The 19,167-nt window shown below is 37.0% G+C and overlaps 1 protein-coding gene across 1 annotated transcript; it reads left to right on the plus strand.

Moving 5' to 3' along the window:
- The first annotated feature begins 6,567 nt into the window (after positions 1-6,567).
- On the plus strand, positions 6,568-11,477 carry LOC133564317 (zinc finger protein OZF-like). The gene is made up of 2 exons (XM_061918537.1): positions 6,568-7,077; positions 10,165-11,477. The coding sequence occupies exons 1-2, from the start codon at positions 6,882-6,884 to the stop codon at positions 11,310-11,312; spliced, it is 1,344 nt and encodes a 447-aa protein (XP_061774521.1). The 5' UTR covers positions 6,568-6,881; the 3' UTR covers positions 11,313-11,477.
- The last annotated feature ends 7,690 nt before the right edge of the window (positions 11,478-19,167 follow it).

The raw sequence follows: 19,167 nt of genomic DNA on the forward strand, positions 1-19,167 counted from the left end.
TTTAGATAGACCAACGGCACCTTGGAATAAAGCTTCCACAGGTAGAACAACACCAGCCTAACATATAAGAGGTACACAAGACGATGCAGAAAATCAGACGCAATGTATTAAAAGGGTCAAATTGTTAATTATCGATAGTACAGAGGGTGAAATTATCGCACAAATGCTAAAAATATCATACGTCTGGCAACGCAAATCCTCACGTCCTGCTTTGCTCAGGGAGCTGCATGACTGTGCAAGGCTGCCATCTACTGGTGACTTTTGGCTACCACACGATGCATTAATTATGTACACTGCATTAATATGTAGGGTGGCTTTTTTGATTGATCGATTGATTGACTGTCGTAGCTTCTTCAGTCTCAGCAAGAAGATATCACTAAACAACTGAAATTCACCTCTTTTTTGGCTCCTGCTTAATTTGTAGTACCATATGTAGCCTACCTTTGCAAATCCAAATGTTTACGCCAAGACAGGAGGTGGCATAAACACTGCGCGTTTCTTTAGAGCAGGGGTCACCGACCTTTTTGAAACCAAGAGCTACTTCTTGGGTACTGATTAATGTGAAGGGCTACCAGTTTGATACACACTTAAATAAATAGCCAGAAATAGCCAATTTGCTCAATTTGCCTTTAACTCTATGTTATCATTAATAATTAATTATATTTATCTTTGTGGAAACACTGATCATCTTAATGATTTCTCACAATAAATATATATTTTTGATGACATGTTTTAAATAGGTTAAAATCCTATCTGCACTTTGTTAGAATATATAAAAAAAATTGGAACAAAGACAAATAATTTTTTATTCTAGATTTTCTAGAAACAAAATTTTAAAATAAATTCAAAAGACTTCAAAATAAGATTTAGATTCGACTCTACAGATTTTCTAGATTTGCCAGAATATTTTTATTTTATTTTAATCATAATAAGTTTGAATAAATATTTCACAAATATTCTTCGTCGAAAAAACAGAAGTTAAAATGAAGAATTAAATTAAAATGTATTTATTATTCTTTACAATAATAATAAACATTTTTTACTTGAACATTGATTTAAATGGTGCCCTGCGATGAGGTGCCGCCTTCCGCCCGATTGTAGCTGAGATAGGCACCAGCGCCCCCCGCGACCCCAAAAGGGAATAAGCGGTAGAAAATGGATGGATGGATGGATGATTTAAATTGTCAGGAAAGAAGAGGAAGGAATTTGAAAGGTAAAACGATTTATGTGTTTAAAAATCCTAAAATCATTTTTAAGGTTGTATTTTTTCTCTAAAATTGTCTTTCCGAAATTTATAGGAAGCAAAGTGAAGACCGAGTCTTTAAAATATTTTCTTGGATTTTCAAATTCTATTTGAGTTTTGTCTCTTTTGGAATTAAAAATGTCGAGCAAACCGAGACCAGCTTGCAAGTAAATAAATACAATTCAAAACATAGAGGCAGCTCACTGGTAAGTGCTGCTGTGACGGACTCACGCCGTCGTCTTGCGGGTTCCATGGACCACCAAGGAAGGACGTGACTTCGAAGAGGTTTGACTTGCTTTATTTTCCCACACAAGCTTGTCTGCGGTCGGGTCGCTCTTCCGCTGTGTCTCCCGTCTCCCTCTGCTGTTCGCTCCGCCGTCTGCTGTTCAGCAGCACGTACTTCAGTCCGCCTCTTGTCTCCATCTCCGTCGTTGTATGTGTTTTTCTCGTGCTGCACCATCACCAGCCCCGTTCTCTCCTCCTTCTCCCCTTTTATACAGCGAGAGGAGATACAAGTGTTTCAATTACAAATACAATTTCTACACATAGAAGTAATCATCAACTTAAAGTGCCCTGTTTGGGGATTGTAATAGAAATCCATCTGGATTCATGAACTTAATTCAAAATATTTCCTAACAAAAAAAGAAATCTTTAACATCAATATTTATGTCCAAAAATGTTTTTGCTGTCAACACTGAATATTGCATTGTTGCATTTCTTTTCACAGTTTATGAACTTACATTCATATTTTGTTGAAGTATTATTCAATAAATATATTTATAAAGGATTTTTGAATTGTTGCTATTTTTTAGAATATTTTTTTTAAATTTCACGTACCCCTTGGCATACCTTGAAGTACCACCAGAGGTTCGCGTACCCCTATTTGAGTACCATTGTTCTAGAAGTCCTACATGTTCATGCTCTGGGCTATTAGAACGTTTTAAATATTTTTTTAATTTAATTTAAATCTGTCTGTGATTAAAGATGACGTGAGTTTCAGCAGATGAGGCTCCACTTGACATCATCTCAACAAAGGGTGTGGTGTACTTAGATTCCAAAGAACAAGTACTAAATAGTGTGCGCAAAGTAAACCAATTACATGTACTGTTAGTGAGTGTGTGATCTACAAAGAGTGTTTGTAAAACTGATAACAATGTGCAAAAGTGACGATTTCAATGAGGATTTTGCATGCACTACTGTCTCATTTGCTGCACAACCATGGGATCGTACTCCAAGCTGTGTTTTGTTATGTTGTGGAACATGCAGCGCACAACTCTAATCTACCACCACTTTTCCGGTGTGATTTACAACAAAACCTCCTTTTTGGCAAGCCAAAGGTGCAATTTGGGAAATGTCAGCTCCAACTGGGGCGCTATAGAATTAGATAAAAAGTGCTATAATCCTAGCCATTATCAATATTAATAACAAAGGAGGCCCTGTGATGAGGTGGCGACTTGTCCAGGGTGTACACCGCCTTCTGTCCGAATGCAGTGGAGATAGGCTCCAGCACCCCTCGCGACCCCAAAAGGGACAAGAGGTAGAAAATGGATGGATGGATCATAAAATGTAAAATAAAAATCACATAGCATATAATTGCGGTGCATTCAAAGAAATACTCACGATTAAAGTTTGAAACAAAGGTGTCACTTTTTAAAGCTACCCCCAGTAGATACACAAATAACAGTTAATAATTATTATCATCCACTGATGATAATACTACATATATCAGTTGATGCGTACCTACACTATGAAGTAAAGACAAATTGTATTTATTTATAATCATATTTGACTGAATAATGTCATTCTGTTTTTTTGTTATAATTTATTGTAAAAAACAAAACAAAAACAGAAGTAAAAAAAAATCATAAAACACTACCAAATAATTTAGAGAGGTTATTACTACGTTAACAAGCTTTTAGCCTCCTAAAAAGGTCAGATGACGCTACTGGTTCGAATGCTTGAAAAACATTATCGATGAAAAAAAAAACCTAAAGATGTAAATATTCTACTGTGTTATCACATTGGGAAGACTGGCACGTGCAGAGTGCATACATGAGAGAGAACTGGTTTACAATCACACTATCTAGTTATATTAATCCCATATTTTAAAGTCGAAAACCGAAACAAGGATGTGACAGTCTTAAGCCGTCGTCGCTCGGGTTCAGCAGACCACCCAGGAAGGACATGCTTTCGAGCAGGTTCGACTCTTTTATTTTTCAATAATCACGTCTCTTGCCGCGTTGCTTTTCAGCTCCTTCCCTCCTGCTCGCTCCTCGCTCTCCTTCAGTCGGCCGCGTCGTTGTCGTGCGCGCTTTTGCTTCCAACCCTCGATCTCTGCTGTATAGTGTAGTCTCTCCAACTCCTTCCTCTATCTCTCCTCCTTCTCCCCTTTTATACAGCAGGAGGAGATGAGTTAATTGTGTGCAGATGTGTTTGCCACACACCTGATATAGATTGTAAATACAGGGTTTTGTAAATACAGGATGCACCTAATAATATTCAATTGAACTTATATTCAATTGAATATAAGTTTAAAATGATTTGCAAATTATTGTATTCTGTTTTCATTTACAATTTACATAACATGCTAACTTCACTGGTTTTGGGTTTTGTAAATACAGGATGCACCAATACTTTTTACTTTGACATTTTCAAGATGATAATGATTTTGTGATTTCACCTTCAAAAATGGGACCCATTGCCTCCCTGCATGGCACTCAGCATCAAGGGTTGGAATTGGGGGTCAAATCACCAAAAATGATTCCCGGGCGCGGCCACTGCTGCTGCTCAATGCTCCCTCACCTCCCAGGGAGTGATCAAGGGTTATGGGTCAAAGGCAGAGAATCATTTCGCCACACTTAGTGTGTGTGTGTCTGACAATCATTGCTACTTGAACTTTAACTTAATTGTTGAGCATGAGAATCACAAAAATACACAGGACAAAGATCTTAGGCAAACATAAAAAGTGTTGCAATATCAACATGTTACAATTATTCTCATTTGTTACAAACAATTGTCTAAGCAAAATGAGCAAGGTAAGTAACAACTATACCAGACCTGGGCAATATAAGGCCCTTGGGCCACATGCGGCCCTTTAAGTTTTTCAATCTGGCCCGCCGGACATTCCCAAATATTTTTTTTTTAGATCTTTAAGATGGAAAGTGTAGCTGCCATTATGATGTGAGGTGAAGTGTAGTGACTCAAAGCGCTTTACATGTGCAGTGATGTTTTCTAATGACCGGAAGTCCTCAACTATACTAAGTATTTCAATGGTTGAAATCTGCATGATATACTAGTTACTATGGTCATACAATTAGTTACTATGGTCATCTAATTAGTTACCATGGTAATGTAAGTCACAGCAGCTCAGATGAGGCACCAAGCAGTGTGGGTGAATAGCGTTTCCACAGAGTGTATCCAGAGCCTGAAATGTGGGTGTCAGGGACAGATGCGAAAGGAGATTTTTATAACATAGATATAAACTTTAGTTATATATCAGGGTTGTTTTTTTTTACCTTTCGCGTTCATATTTCGCTGTTTGTTGCATTTTTGTTGCGTTTCGCTTGATGGTAAAATATGTGGATGGAAGGGGGGGGGGGGGGGGGTGACGTTCATATGTTGTCAATATTCAGTGTTTTATCCTTCATAGTTAATATTGTAATTCCCACATTCTTTATTTTCATGTACATTCTGGGTGTCTCATTCAGTAAACATTTATTTTAAATTGCATTACGTTTTTTAAGGCGGTCTATCATAAGATTTTTAGCATTCAATTAGACATTATTGCGAGGTTTTGTATTAGCGTTCCTAAAAATAGATATACCGGCCCCCAGACACATTTTTTTTCTAACTTTGGCCCCCGAGTCAAAATAATTGCCCAGGCCTGAACTATATACTATTGACTATCATTATAAAACACTCTTTAAAGTCATCACAGATGTCCAATTACTTATAATATATATTATATTATTATACTAATATTTTACAATCCCAACACAACAAAAGTGTACGTATTTGTGGGAAAAAACAAGCATTGAAGAACTGAAAAATATCGATCACATCAAGTCAGGGGTCACCAACGCGGTGCCCACGGGCACCAGGTAGCCCGTAAGGACCAGATGAGTCGCCCGCTGGCCTGTACTAAAAATAGCTCAAATAGCAGCACTTACCAGTGAGCTGCCTCTATTTATTTAATTGTATTTATTTACTTGCAAGCTGGTCTTGCTTTGTTCGACATTTTTAATTTTAAAAGAGACAAAACTCAAATAGAATTTGAAAATCCAAGAAAATATTTCAAAGACTTGGTCTTCACTTGTTTAAATACATTCATTAATTTTTTTACTTTGCTTCTTATAACTTTCAGAAAGACGATTTTAGAGAAGAATACAACCTTAAAAATAATTTTAGGATTTTTAAACACATATACCTTTTTACCTTTTAAATGCCTTCCTCTTATTTCCTGACAATTTAAATCAATATTCAAGTAAATTGTTTTTTTTTATTATAAAGAATAATAAATACATTTTAATTTAATTCTTAATTTTAGCTTCTGTTTTTTCGACGAATAATGTTTGTGAAATATTTCTTCAAACTTATTATGATTAAAATTCAAAAGAAATATTCTGGCAAATCTAGAAAATCTTTAGAATCAAATTTGAATCTTATTTTAAAGTATTTTGAATTTCTTTTAAAATTTTTATTCTGGGAAATCCAGAAGAAATAATGATTTGTCTTTGTTAGAAATATAGCTTGGTCCAATTTGTTATATATTCCAACAAAATGCAGATTGGATTTTAACCTATTCAAAACATGTCATCAAAATTCTAAAATGAATCTTAATCAGGAAAAATTACCAATTGATGTTCCATAAATTATTTAAAAAAATTTTTCAAACAGATTCGAATTAGCTAGTTTTTCTCTTCTTTTTTTCGGTTGAATTTTGAATTTCAAAGAGTCGAAATTGAAGATAAACTTTGTTTCAAAATTGTATTTTCCTGTTTTTCCTGTTTTCTCCTCTTTTAAACCGTTCAATTATTTTTTTCATCATTTATTCTCTACAAAAAAACTTCTGTAGAATGAAAAAAAATGTACGACGGAATGACATATTTATATAGATTTATTTATTAAAGGTTAATTGAGAAAATTGGCTATTTCTGGTCATTTATTTAAGTGTGTATCAAACTGGTAGCCCTTTGCATTAATCAGTACCCAATAATTAGCTCTTGGTTTCAAAAAGGTTGGTGACCCCTGCATCAATCTGACACTGACACTATCATTTACATCCGGAGGGTGGCGGTAATGTACTAATTCAGTTGGCATTCGAGGTTAAACAACGCAGAAGAAGAAAATAGACGCGACGCTCTTCTTGCGCATGACACATTGGGAGATAGCATCAGTGAGTTAGGGGCCATAAAAACACATTGCAGAAAGAAAATAGCAAGGCGCTAATTAGTCAGTGCTATTGTTTGATATTATGTACATATTTATGTCATATGAAAGACGTCTTTAATTAAGCAAGTCAGGGTAAACACGTCTCTGTGCATGAGAAACTCTCAGGCTAGCTTTGCTTGTTAGCTGCAAAAAAAGAGGCGAACGTTGGCCCAGCAGAGGTCAAGTGCGAGTGTAAAAGTCTGGGAAAATGTATAAAGTACAAATGCTCCGAGCGTTGGTGAATCAGCGACTAACTGCAGCGGTGGAAGAAATATTTGTAGCGGTAGAAAGAACGATAGCAGAGTACGAGGAGGAATTTTCCCGAATAAAAGAAGAGAACGAGCGACAACGTGAATTACTGGAGGCTTTTTTCAAGAAACATCAAGGAAAGTCACACCGAGCAGGTTTGTTTACTTCTGACTCCAACATGTTTACTAACTGTGTATGTATCGACTATACAGCAAAAGAAGGGACTCCTCAAAACTGATGACAAATACATGGACATACAATTGTGCAGTGGTAAACTAAATACATTCTAACTGAAATAATAAATAATATTGAATATGTTTCCTAAATGAATTGCTAATAAAATTTAATTCCGAATGAAAATACAGCGTCAACAATGTGGTCTTGTTTTTGCGCTGAAAGAAGTTCTGTACGACTTTAGCTCCAGACTTCCTCTGTTTGAGATGGTCATTACTGCCACAAGTGGTGGAAAAAGTGCATTACAGCCGAGTTGCAGCTAAGAAACATATATTTTTTGGGGGACCTTCCCAGCCCAACAATGGCCCTATGGTTAAGAAATGCTGATATAGAGCAGTGGTTCTCAACTTTTTTTCAGTGATGTACCCCCTGTGAACATGTTTTTAATTCAAGTACCCACTAATCAAAGCAAAGCATTTTCGGTTGAAAAAAAGAGATAAAGAAGTAAAATACAGCACTATGTCATCAGTTTCTGTTTTATTAAATTGTATAACAGTGCAAAATATAGCTCAGTTGTAGTGGTCTTTCTTGAACTATTTGGAAAAAAAGATATAAAAATAACTAAAAACTTGTTGAAAAACAAACAAGTGTTTCAATTATTAATAAAGATTTCTACACATAGAAGTAATCATCAATTAAAGTGCCATCTTTGGGGATTGTAATAGAGATCCATCTGGATTCATCAACTTAATTCTAAACATTTCTCCACAAAAAAATAAATCTTTAACATCAATATTTATGGAACATGTCCACAAAAAATCTAGCTGTCAACACTAAATATTGTATTGTTGCATTTCTTTTCACAGTTTATGAATTTACATTCATATTTTGTTGAAGTATTATTCAATAAATATATATATAAATGATTTTTGAATTGTTGATATTTTTAGAATATTAAAAAAAAAATCTCACATACCCCTTGTCATACCTTCAGGTACCCCCAGGGGTACGCGTACCCCCATTTGAGAACCACTGATATAGAGGATCATTAACTTGCATTTTTCACAGTTGGTCCTTAAATACAGCAGAGCGCTCTCATCGCATAGAACAGTGGTTCTCAACCTTTTTTCAGTGATGTACCCCCTGTGAACATTTTTTTAATTCCAGTACCCCCTAATAAGAGCAAAGCATTTTTGGTTGAAAAAAAGAGATAAAGAAGTAAAATATGTCATCAGTTTCTGATTTATTAAATTGCATAACAGTGCAAAATATTGCTAATTTGTAGTCGTCTTCCTTGAGCTATTTGGAAAAAAATAACTAAAAACTTGTTGAAAAATAAACAAGTTATTCAATCATAAATAAAGATTTCTACACATAAACTTAAAGTGCCCTCTTTGGGGATTGTAATGGAGATCCATCTGGATTCATGAACTTAATTCTAAAAATTTCTTCACAAAAAAATAAACCATTAACATCAATATTTATGGAACATGTCCACAAAAAATCTAGCTGTCAACACTGAATATTGCATTGTTGCATTTCTTTTCATAGTTTATGAACTTACATCCATATTTTGTTGAAGTATTATTCAATAAATATATGTATAAAGGATTTTTGAATTGTTGCTATTTTTAGAATATTTTTTAAAATATACCTTCAAGTATCCCCATTTGAGAACCACTGCTCTACGACTTTAGCTCCAGACTTCCTCTGTTTGAGATGGTCATTACTGCCACAAGTGGTGGAAAAGTGCATTACAACTGAGTTGCAGCTAAGAAACATATATTTTTGGGGGACCCTCCCAGCCCAACAATGTCCCTATGGTTAAGAAACGCTGATATAGAGGATCACGGAGATGATGATTTCATTTTCCAGCATGATCTGGCACCTGTCCACAGAGCCAAAACCACCAGTAACTGGTGTACTTACCATGGCATTACTGTCCTCCATTGGCCTGGCAACTCTCCTGACCTAAACACCATAGAGAATTTGTGGGTTATTGTGAAAAAGAAGCTGAAAGACACCAGGCTCAATAATGCAAATGAGCTAAAGGCCGCTATTGAAGCATCCTGGGCATACATAACACCTCAGCAATGCCACAGGCCGATTGCCTCCATGCCACGCCGTATTGATGCAGTAATCCATGCAAAAGGATTCCCAACCAAGTACTGAGTGCAGTAATTGACATTTTCAAATGTTTGATTTTGTTTTGCTGTTCTAATTTTTTTTTTTTTACTTGGTCTGAGGAAATATTCAAATTTTTTGAGAAGGATTTTTGAATTTTTTTAAGCATGAATGCCATAATCAGCAATATTGAAATAATAAAAGGCTTGCAATATTTCAGTTGATGTGTAATGAATCCAGAATGTATGACATTTTCATGTTATTAGTTGCATTACAGAAAATAAAGGACTTTATCACAATATTCAAATTTTCTGAGACAGTCCTGTATACATGCATATGCATGGGTATGTGCATGTGTGAGGATATATATATATATGTATGTATATATATATATATATATATATATATGTATATAGATATGTATATAGATGGATAGATAGATATAGATACATATCTCTTTTTTTTAATCTTTTTTTTACTATTTATATTACCAAATTACTGTGTATGCACCTTATGGGATCTGCTCCAATTTCGTTGTTCTTTGAACCTGTTCACTGTAATAATGACAACAAAACTCTATTCTATTCTATCCTATGGATGATCGTAATCGGCAGCATAAATTCTTTGTAATTTTAGAATTCTTTGTAATTTATGCTGCCGATTAGAAACAATCAAAATGAACATGTTCATTTTGATTCTGTTTCTAACCCACAAATATATTTGTTTACAAAATTTGCACTCTAAATGTTCTCTTTTTAGTGTTTTCATGACCCATTTAATTGGTTCTATAATTCTACTGTATTTATTATGATGTCACTGTGGTGACTGATAAGATCCTCAGCGACGTCAGAACATTTTCTTTCTGGTGCGTGATGTCTCATGTGAGTGTGAGTGTGAAAAGCTAGACTTTTTTAAAGCATGTTTTGCCATTGTGTGTCCTGCAGCCTTCAGTGAAGAACATCTTACCCTTGAGGAGCACAAGTGGAGCTCCGGGGTGGCGCTAGAGGAGCCACAGGACCCCCACATTAAGGAGGAGGAAAAGGAACACATCATTAGCCAGGAAGGAGAGCATCTTGAAGGATTGGAGTTCCAAGTGATTGGTGTCATTGTGAAGAGTGAAGATGATGAGGACCAATGTGAAAGTGAGGAGAAGAGAGAGGTGGCGACTCCAACGAGCAGTTCAACTCAACACATGACAACAGAAGCTGATGGAGATCACTGTGGACCATCACAAGCAGAAACCCTCTTAGCTCCACTATCGGATAAGGACGAGACAACGTCACACTCTGCTGACACTAATGATGAAGTCTCTAAAGCTGACAACACACACTGGAAATGCTCTCACTGTGAGCAAACTTTTGTTAATAAGGGGAATCTGAATAGACACATGAAAAGTCATGCGGGCGTCAAGGACTTTAAATGCTCTAAATGTGGGAATATGTTTGCTGACAATTCAACACTGAAAAGACACATGAGGATACATACGGGCGAGAAGCCGTTCAGCTGCGTAGTATGCAGTAAAAGATTCTATGAGAAGACACATTTGACAACACACATAAGAAGACACACTGGAGAGAAACCGTTTTCCTGTACAGAGTGTGGTTTAGGTTTTGTCCGAAATCAATATTTGAAAACACATATGCGAACGCACACCGGAGAGAAACCATTCGTGTGCACAATATGCAGTAAAAGGTACTCTCGAAAGGCGCATTTGATAATACACACAAGAGTACACACGGGAGAGAAACCTTTTTCCTGTTCAGTGTGTGGTATAGGTTTTGTTCGGAATGACGAGTTGAAAACACACACAAGAATACACACTGGAGAGAAACCTTTTATGTGTTTGGTGTGTAGTAAAGGTTTTAGGCGAAATCATGATTTGAACAGACACGTGAGAAGACACACTGGTGACAAAACGTATTCCTGCTCAACCTGCAACAGAAGCTTTTGTGGCCGAACAACACTTGTAAGACACATGAGAACACACACTTACGAGAAAAAGTTGAGTTGCATTGTGTGTGATGAAAGATTTTCTTATAAATACCAGCTTGACTGTCACAAGTGTGCGGGTGAGAACAGCAGCACTAAATGAACTAGCAGGACTTTAAACTGATTTTGATAAGGGACTTTCTCACACAATCACCAATTATAACTTGTGACTTTGTTGATATGCTTCAATCATTCAAATGCAAAACAATGCAATACTCAGTTACATTTCATTAAATTTCACACTTGAGCTAAGTGAGAGACTACAAAGCTACTTTGTTGTTTTCCTTTACTCTGGTTAGGGAGCCAGTCTGAGCATTTAGCATCTTTTTACTCAGCTGGTGTGTTTTACTGCTCTTGTCTGCTTTTCCCTCTGTCTACTACTGCTTTGAGTTCACCTGAGTGCACTGTAAAGAAACGTGTAGTTCAGGGGTCGGCAATATGCGGCTCCAGAGCTACATGCGGTTCTTTAACGCCGCCATAGTGGCTTCCTGGAGCTTTTTCAAAAAAGTATGAAAATAGAAAAAGATTGAGAAAAAATATATTTTTGTTTTCATAGGGTTTCTGTAGGAGGACAGCGTGACACAAACCTCCCTAATTGTTAGAAATCCCACTGTTTATATTAAACATGAATCTCTGAGAGTGCTGTTTTGAACCTACTAATTTCGGCGGTCCTTGAACTCACCGCAGTTTGTTTAGATGTATAACATTCTTCAACAATGCCAGAGAAATACATATTTAATTCCACTTATTCTTTGTCTCATTTTGTCCACCAAACTTTCTATACTTTGTTGATGTTGTTGACTTGTGTTGAGTGCTTATCACACATATTTGGTCAGTGCATGACTGCAAGCTAATCAATGCTAACATGCTATTTAGGCTAGCTGTATGTACATATTGCATCATTATGCCTCACTAGTAGATATTGGAGTTAATTTATTTTCTTTTAATTATGTCCTCTGTGTATTTAATTTATATCTGCATTTCTCATGACATATTATCTGTATGTAATATTGGCTGCATGTCTGATAGTTGTTTGTGCGCCGTGTTGTTCCAGACTGCAGCAAACGTAACCCAGCTTGCAAAGATTATTTTAATTCCATTAGAAGAAGACAGCGTACCGTTTACTTTAAGTTGGACAAACACATCTATACCTTTGGCCATTCTAAACCAGTAATTTAGAGGAGTTATCTCACCCTCTGAGAAGCCTGCGTTTTGATAATATTCTCCAATGTTGTAAAAATGTGTAGAGTAAATTTTACATTTCGAGATATCTGTCAATGAAGATTTGTCAGTGACACGTGGTCATTTTGATAGTAGGCTAATATAGACACTTATATCATGTGTCAACATAATTATATCACTTATAGAAGGCTTTAAATTTTTTGCAGCTCCAGGCAGATCTTTTTTTGTATATTTGGTCCAATATGGCTCTTTCATCATTTTGGGTTGCCGACCCCTGGTGTAGTTGATTGCGTTTGACTGTGTCACTGTTCCAGATGGAGAGATTTTGGGTGATATTAATAGCACATGTTGGGCAAAAGTCTACCACCTGAAACACCAACATCGCTACGATGCTTAGGAAGACGCTTGCACTGCTCAACAAGTTGCCCCAGACACCAGCTGCAAAAAAAGGCGTGCACAAACTACAATTATACCTGAAAGTTTAGAACAATAGTTATTAATAAGTTCTCTATATTGGTCTTGAGAAGCAGGACGTTTTTGATAATTGCCTTAATGAAAATGTATTGTACATTCCTACTCTTTTGACGTATTACCTGAAGAAAATTATATTTACACATACACCTTTTTGTTTACTCCAATTCTTTTCTGAATTTCATACTGATATCCTCATTTTTAAATACTCTCTGAAATGTGATCATCTTTTTCAATGTGTGTTATGTTTATAATTGCATTGCAATATTGTATTGCCTTGTATTAAATAATACAAGAAGAAAACGATACAGAGTCGTCATTTCATATTTGGGAATTGTATTGAAGGAAAACCCCTATTGTACTCACGTTTGGTCACTTTCATGATCTCGCGTTGTCTTTGAGTTGTGTCGCTGTTGTTGGGAGTCCTTTAGTGCATATGGAGAGTATTCACAGCGTTTCCCTTCCAATTGTGTTATGTCACAGCCTTATTACAAAATGAAATACATTCTGCAGACTACCCCATAAAGACAATGTGTAAAAGTTTTTTTTTTAATTTTGCCAAATTATTAAATCTGAAACAACTAAAATATCACATGTGCATAAGTATTCACAGCCTTTGTTCAATACTTTATTGTTGCACGTTTGGCAGCAATTAGGGCCTCAATTTTTATTTTAATACTATGCCACAAGCGTGGCACACCTATCCTAGGGCAGCTTGACCCATACCTTTTTGCAGCACCTCTCAAAGTCCCTCAGTTTGGATGGAAAACGTTGGTTTTCATCCAGGATGTCTCTGTACATTGCTGCATTCATTTAAGTCTAGTCAACCAGGTGGCCAGGAACTCAATGGTCACTCAGTCAGAGCTACAGCATTCCTCTGTGGAGAGAGGAGAACCTTCCAGAAGGACGAACATCTCTGCAGCAATCCACCAATCAGGCCTGCATGATAGAGTTGCTCGACATAAGCCATTTCTTAGTAAAAAGGTTTGGCAAGATGCACCTTAAGGACTCTCAGACCATGAGAACCAAAATTCTAGGGTCTGATGAGACAAACCCTAAACTTTTTGGCGTGAATGCCAGGCACCGCTAATCACCGGGCCTATACAAGCCTTCCAGTGATGCATGGTGGTGGCAGCATCATGCTGCGGGGGTGTTTTTCAGCAGAAGGAACTTGGAGACTAGTCAGGATAGAGGGAAAGAGGAATGCAGCAAAGTACAGAGACATCATGGATGAAAACCAAAGCTTCAGTCAAACCTGAAACTTGAGAGGTGCTGCAAAGAGGAATGGGCGAAATTGCCCAAATATAGGTGTGCCAAACTTGTTGCAATGTATTGATAAATATTTGAGACTGTAATTTAGATTAGATTAGATGGATTAGATAGTACTTTATTTATTCCATCAGGAGAGTTCCTTCAGGAAAATTACAATTTTCAGCACAATCCCATTCAAGATCAGACAAACATTACAGGGAGATAGAACAGGATCGCTGACGGGTCTGCCGGCTTCCAGCGCCCCTTACAAAAAAGATGACATACAGGTAAACAAGGGGGGGGGGGGGATGGAAAACGTTGGTTTTCATCCAGGATGTCTCTGTACATTGCTGCATTCATTTAAGTCTAGTCAACCAGGTGGCCAGGAACTCAATGGTCACTCAGTCAGAGCTACAGCATTCCTCTGTGGAGAGAGGAGAACCTTCCAGAAGGACGAACATCTCTGCAGCAATCCACCAATCAGGCCTGCATGATAGAGTTGCTCGACATAAGCCATTTCTTAGTAAAAAGGTTTGGCAAGATGCACCTTAAGGACTCTCAGACCATGAGAACCAAAATTCTAGGGTCTGATGAGACAAACCCTAAACTTTTTGGCGTGAATGCCAGGCACCGCTAATCACCGGGCCTATACAAGCCTTCCAGTGATGCATGGTGGTGGCAGCATCATGCTGCGGGGGTGTTTTTCAGCAGAAGGAACTTGGAGACTAGTCAGGATAGAGGGAAAGAGGAATGCAGCAAAGTACAGAGACATCATGGATGAAAACCAAAGCTTCAGTCAAACCTGAAACTTGAGAGGTGCTGCAAAGAGGAATGGGCGAAATTGCCCAAATATAGGTGTGCCAAACTTGTTGCAATGTATTGATAAATATTTGAGACTGTAATTTAGATTAGATTAGATAGATTAGATAGTACTTTATTTATTCCATCAGGAGAGTTCCTTCAGGAAAATTACAATTTTCAGCACAATCCCATTCAAGATCAGACAAACATTACAGGGAGATAGAACAGGATCGCTGACGGGTCTGCCGGCTTCCAGCGCCCCTTACAAAAAAGATGACATACAGGTAAACAAGGGGGGGGGGGGGAGAGAAAAGAATAGAAGATTAAAATAAAATTAAAAAAATTGGTCTTAGCCTGGGCCCTGGAGTGGGGGTGCAGACTGAGGCCAAGGGAAAAAAAAATAAAAACAACAACTCATAGCCATAGTACACATCCCTCTTACATGCATAATTGCTGACAAAGGAGCATCAACTAAGTATTACATAATGGATGCTAATACTTATGTACATGTGACATTTTAGTTTTGTATTTGTAATACATTTGCAAAATAAAAACAATTTTCACATTGTAATTATGGGATAATGTCATATAGAATTTTGAGGACAAAAATGAATTTATTCCATTTTGGAATAAGCCTGTAATGTTAAAAAATGTGGAAAAAGTGAAGTGCTGCGAATACTTTCCAGGCCTTCCGCCCAAATGCAGCTGAGATAGGCTCCAGCGACGCCCCGCAACCCCAAAAAGGGACAAGTGGTAGAAAATGGATGGATGGATGGGTGCACTGCATCTTTTTATCCCTTTGATATTACCGGCACCCTGAAACAAACAAGCCCCAGCTACCACCTCCCACAGGTGGTTGGTTCCATTGTACAACCCCTGCCGAAATGATGGAATTACCAGTCTTGGGGGATGGTTATTCAGTTGTTTAATTTCGTAGAAAAAACAGACATGACCAAAAAATTTATTCATTTTATATGGCAACTTTATGGCTTCAAGAAACACGAAAAGAAATCAAGAAAAAACATTGTGGTAGTTGATATCAGCTTCATTTTTCGATCAAGCAGGGTGAAATAATTGTGGACTCCATCCATCCATTTTCTGCCAATTGTCCCCTTAGGGGTCACGGGGGTTGCTGGAGCCTATCTCACCCTGTAAATTGTCATTTCCAAACAGAAACCCCTGCATCAGATTTAGTCTATTCATTAGTCTGCAGTTAAAACGGAGTGTTCACTCATTGGAGAGCTGTTGCACCAGGTGGATTGACATGATTAATGGTTTTAACATGACAGATGTTAATTGAAACAAAGGTGAGGATTGTCACACTTCCTTGATGTAAATCCTCACGCAGTGTTGCAAAAGATGTTGATTGCTACCTGGAACAGGTACAAAGAACATGGGATGGGTGTAAAAGCAAGCATACCTGTAGACCAAGGAAAACATCAGAGCTTCAAAACAAAAAGAAAAGCAGAATGTAATGAAAACAGAAAATGCACAGCAAAACAAAAGGAAAACCAGATTGATTGATTGATTGATTGAAACTTTTATTAGTAGATTGCACAGTTCAGTACATATTCCGTACAACTGACCACTAAATTGTAACACCCGATTAAGTTTTTCAACTTGTTTAAGTCGGGGTCCACGTAACTCAATTCACGAAGTCACCATCTGTGACCGACCTGTAAGAAACCACATGAAGGAAATCTGATTTTAATACAGAAAAGCGAAATGAAAGTTGTACCTAACATTTAAACAGAACAAAACAAGGTTCCAGTAGGCTGTTACTATTACAATTTATTTTCTTGATTCATTTTAGTGTTTCTTAAAGCCAAAAAATTGCCATTTGAAATGAATCGAGTTTTGTGTCATGCCTGATTTCTGTTTTATTTTCTAAAAAAATAAAAGGAAACCACTGCATAAACATCATCCAAGTCTGGTGATTCCATATTTTCAACTGTACCAATGAGTTTGCCATAGCAAAAAAGACCAACAAATTAACCAGTGAAAAATGACATATGATAAATGGCCATTATTTCAATGAAACTGGACTTCCTTGGAAAATCTGATGGACTACAATCCAAATATGGGTCGGCAACAGTTATTGCAATATGTGGCTGCCTAGCATTTTTTGCTACATTCGTTATATAGAATATATATGTCTAACATTATCTACATTGTCCAAATGCACAAAACACAAAACTATCAGCTTTAAAGTTCATAGCAGGGATATTCAACTAAAATGTTTTGGGGGCCACATCCCCAGAAAGCTAAGGATGGGACCAGACTCCTTCCTTCGCTATTAGACTTATTTTGTATATTCCGGAAAACCAGCGTCCTCTACAGTAGACCTTTGATTTTGGTTCATTTATTTTGTCAGAGTTATAGGAGCCCTGCCCATATGCAAAAAAATCTAGTCAAAGATCATCTCCATAACAGCACTCTAGTGTTTTTAAAAGTCCGCTGCAGAAAAGTTGTTTGAATTTTGAGCTGAATTTGCTGGCCAACAGTTGAATAGCCCAAAAAGATGAATGAGTGAGAACCTAAAATGAAACCTTGAGGCACACCACTAGAATAACTAAAAAAGTAGAATAAATGACTAGTGCTTGCATCTGAAGTAAACAAGAAACAGCCACACCTAAGTTACAAAAATCACATTACTAAAAAATGTTAACTGCCAAAAAGAAGAACTTTAAAGGGGTGCCTTGAGGAACGCCTCAGTTATGTAAATCACAAGTTTTGACACCAGTGTTTTATGTTTGCTAGAAAGTTATGGCTGCTCTCAGAGGGCCGCTTGTTACAGTGAATTTATATGAACTATAATGTATCATAACTTCATTGTTATTTTGCACAAAAATTGATGGATAATGTACTTGATTTTGCAATCATAAGCATTTTATTCTAACTAAAAAAGGTTGGAATATGTGTTAATATTACAGGGTGTCACAACTTTTTCCTACAATGGACACATACTAAAAAGTCAAAGTATGGTGGGGCCATTTTAATATATATATATATATATATATATATATATATATATATATATATATATATATATATATATATATATATATATATATATATATATATATATATATACATAACCCAAAACCAGTGAAGTTGGCACGTTGTGTAAATTGTAAATAAAAACAGAATACAATGATTTGCAAATCCTTTTCAACCTTTATTCAGTTGAATAGACTCCAAAGACAAGATACTTAGCATTCGAACTGGAAAACATTAGTTTTTGCAACTATTACCTCATTTAAAATTTGATGTCTGCAACATGTTTCAAAAAAAGCTGACACAAGGGGCAGAAAAGACCGAAAAAGTTGAGGAATGCTCATCAAACACTTTTTTGGAACATCCCACAGGTGAACAGACTAATTGGGGACAGGTGGGTGCCATGATTGGGTATAAAAGGAGCTTACATTAAATGCCCAGTCATTCGCAAAAACAAGGATGGGGTGAGGGTTACCACTTTGTGAACAAATGCGGGGGCAAATTGTCAAATAGTTAAGAACAACATATTTCTCAATCGATCTCAAGGATTTCATCAACTACAGTCCATACTATCAAAAGGTTCAGAGAATCTGGAGAAATCACTGCATATACGCGGCAAGTCCGAAAACCAACATTGGGTGCCTGTGACCTTCGATCCCTCAGGAGGTACTGCATCAAAAACCAACATCAGTGTGTAAAGGGCATCACCACATGGGCTCAGGAACACTTCAGAAAACCACTGTCAGTAACTACAGTTCATGGCTACATCTGTAAGTGCAAGTTAAAACTCTACTATGCAAAGTGAAAGACATTTATCAACCACACCCAGAAACGCTGCCGGCTTTGCTAGGCCTGAGCTCGTCTAAGATGGACTGATGCAAAGTGGAAAAGTATTCTGTGGTCTGACGAGTCAACATCTCAAATAGTTTTTAGAAAATGTGGACGTCGTGTCCTCCAGACCAAGGAGGAAAATAACCATCCGGACTGTTCCATGCGCTAAGTTCAAAAGCCAGCATCTGTGATGGTATGGGGGTGAATTAGTGCCCTAGGCATGGGTTACTTACATATCTGTGAAGGCACCATTAATTTAATGCTGAAAAGGTACATACAAGTTTTGGAGCAACATATGTTGCCATCCAAGCAACGTCTTTTTCATGGACGCCCCTGCTTACAGTGGGGCAAAAAAGTATTTAGTCAGCCACCGATTGTGCAAGTTCTCCCACTTAAAATGATGACAGAGGTCTGTTATTTTCACC

Source organism: Nerophis ophidion, linkage group LG13, assembly GCF_033978795.1.
Source record: "Nerophis ophidion isolate RoL-2023_Sa linkage group LG13, RoL_Noph_v1.0, whole genome shotgun sequence".
In the NCBI taxonomy this organism is placed as follows: Eukaryota; Metazoa; Chordata; class Actinopteri; order Syngnathiformes; family Syngnathidae; genus Nerophis; species Nerophis ophidion.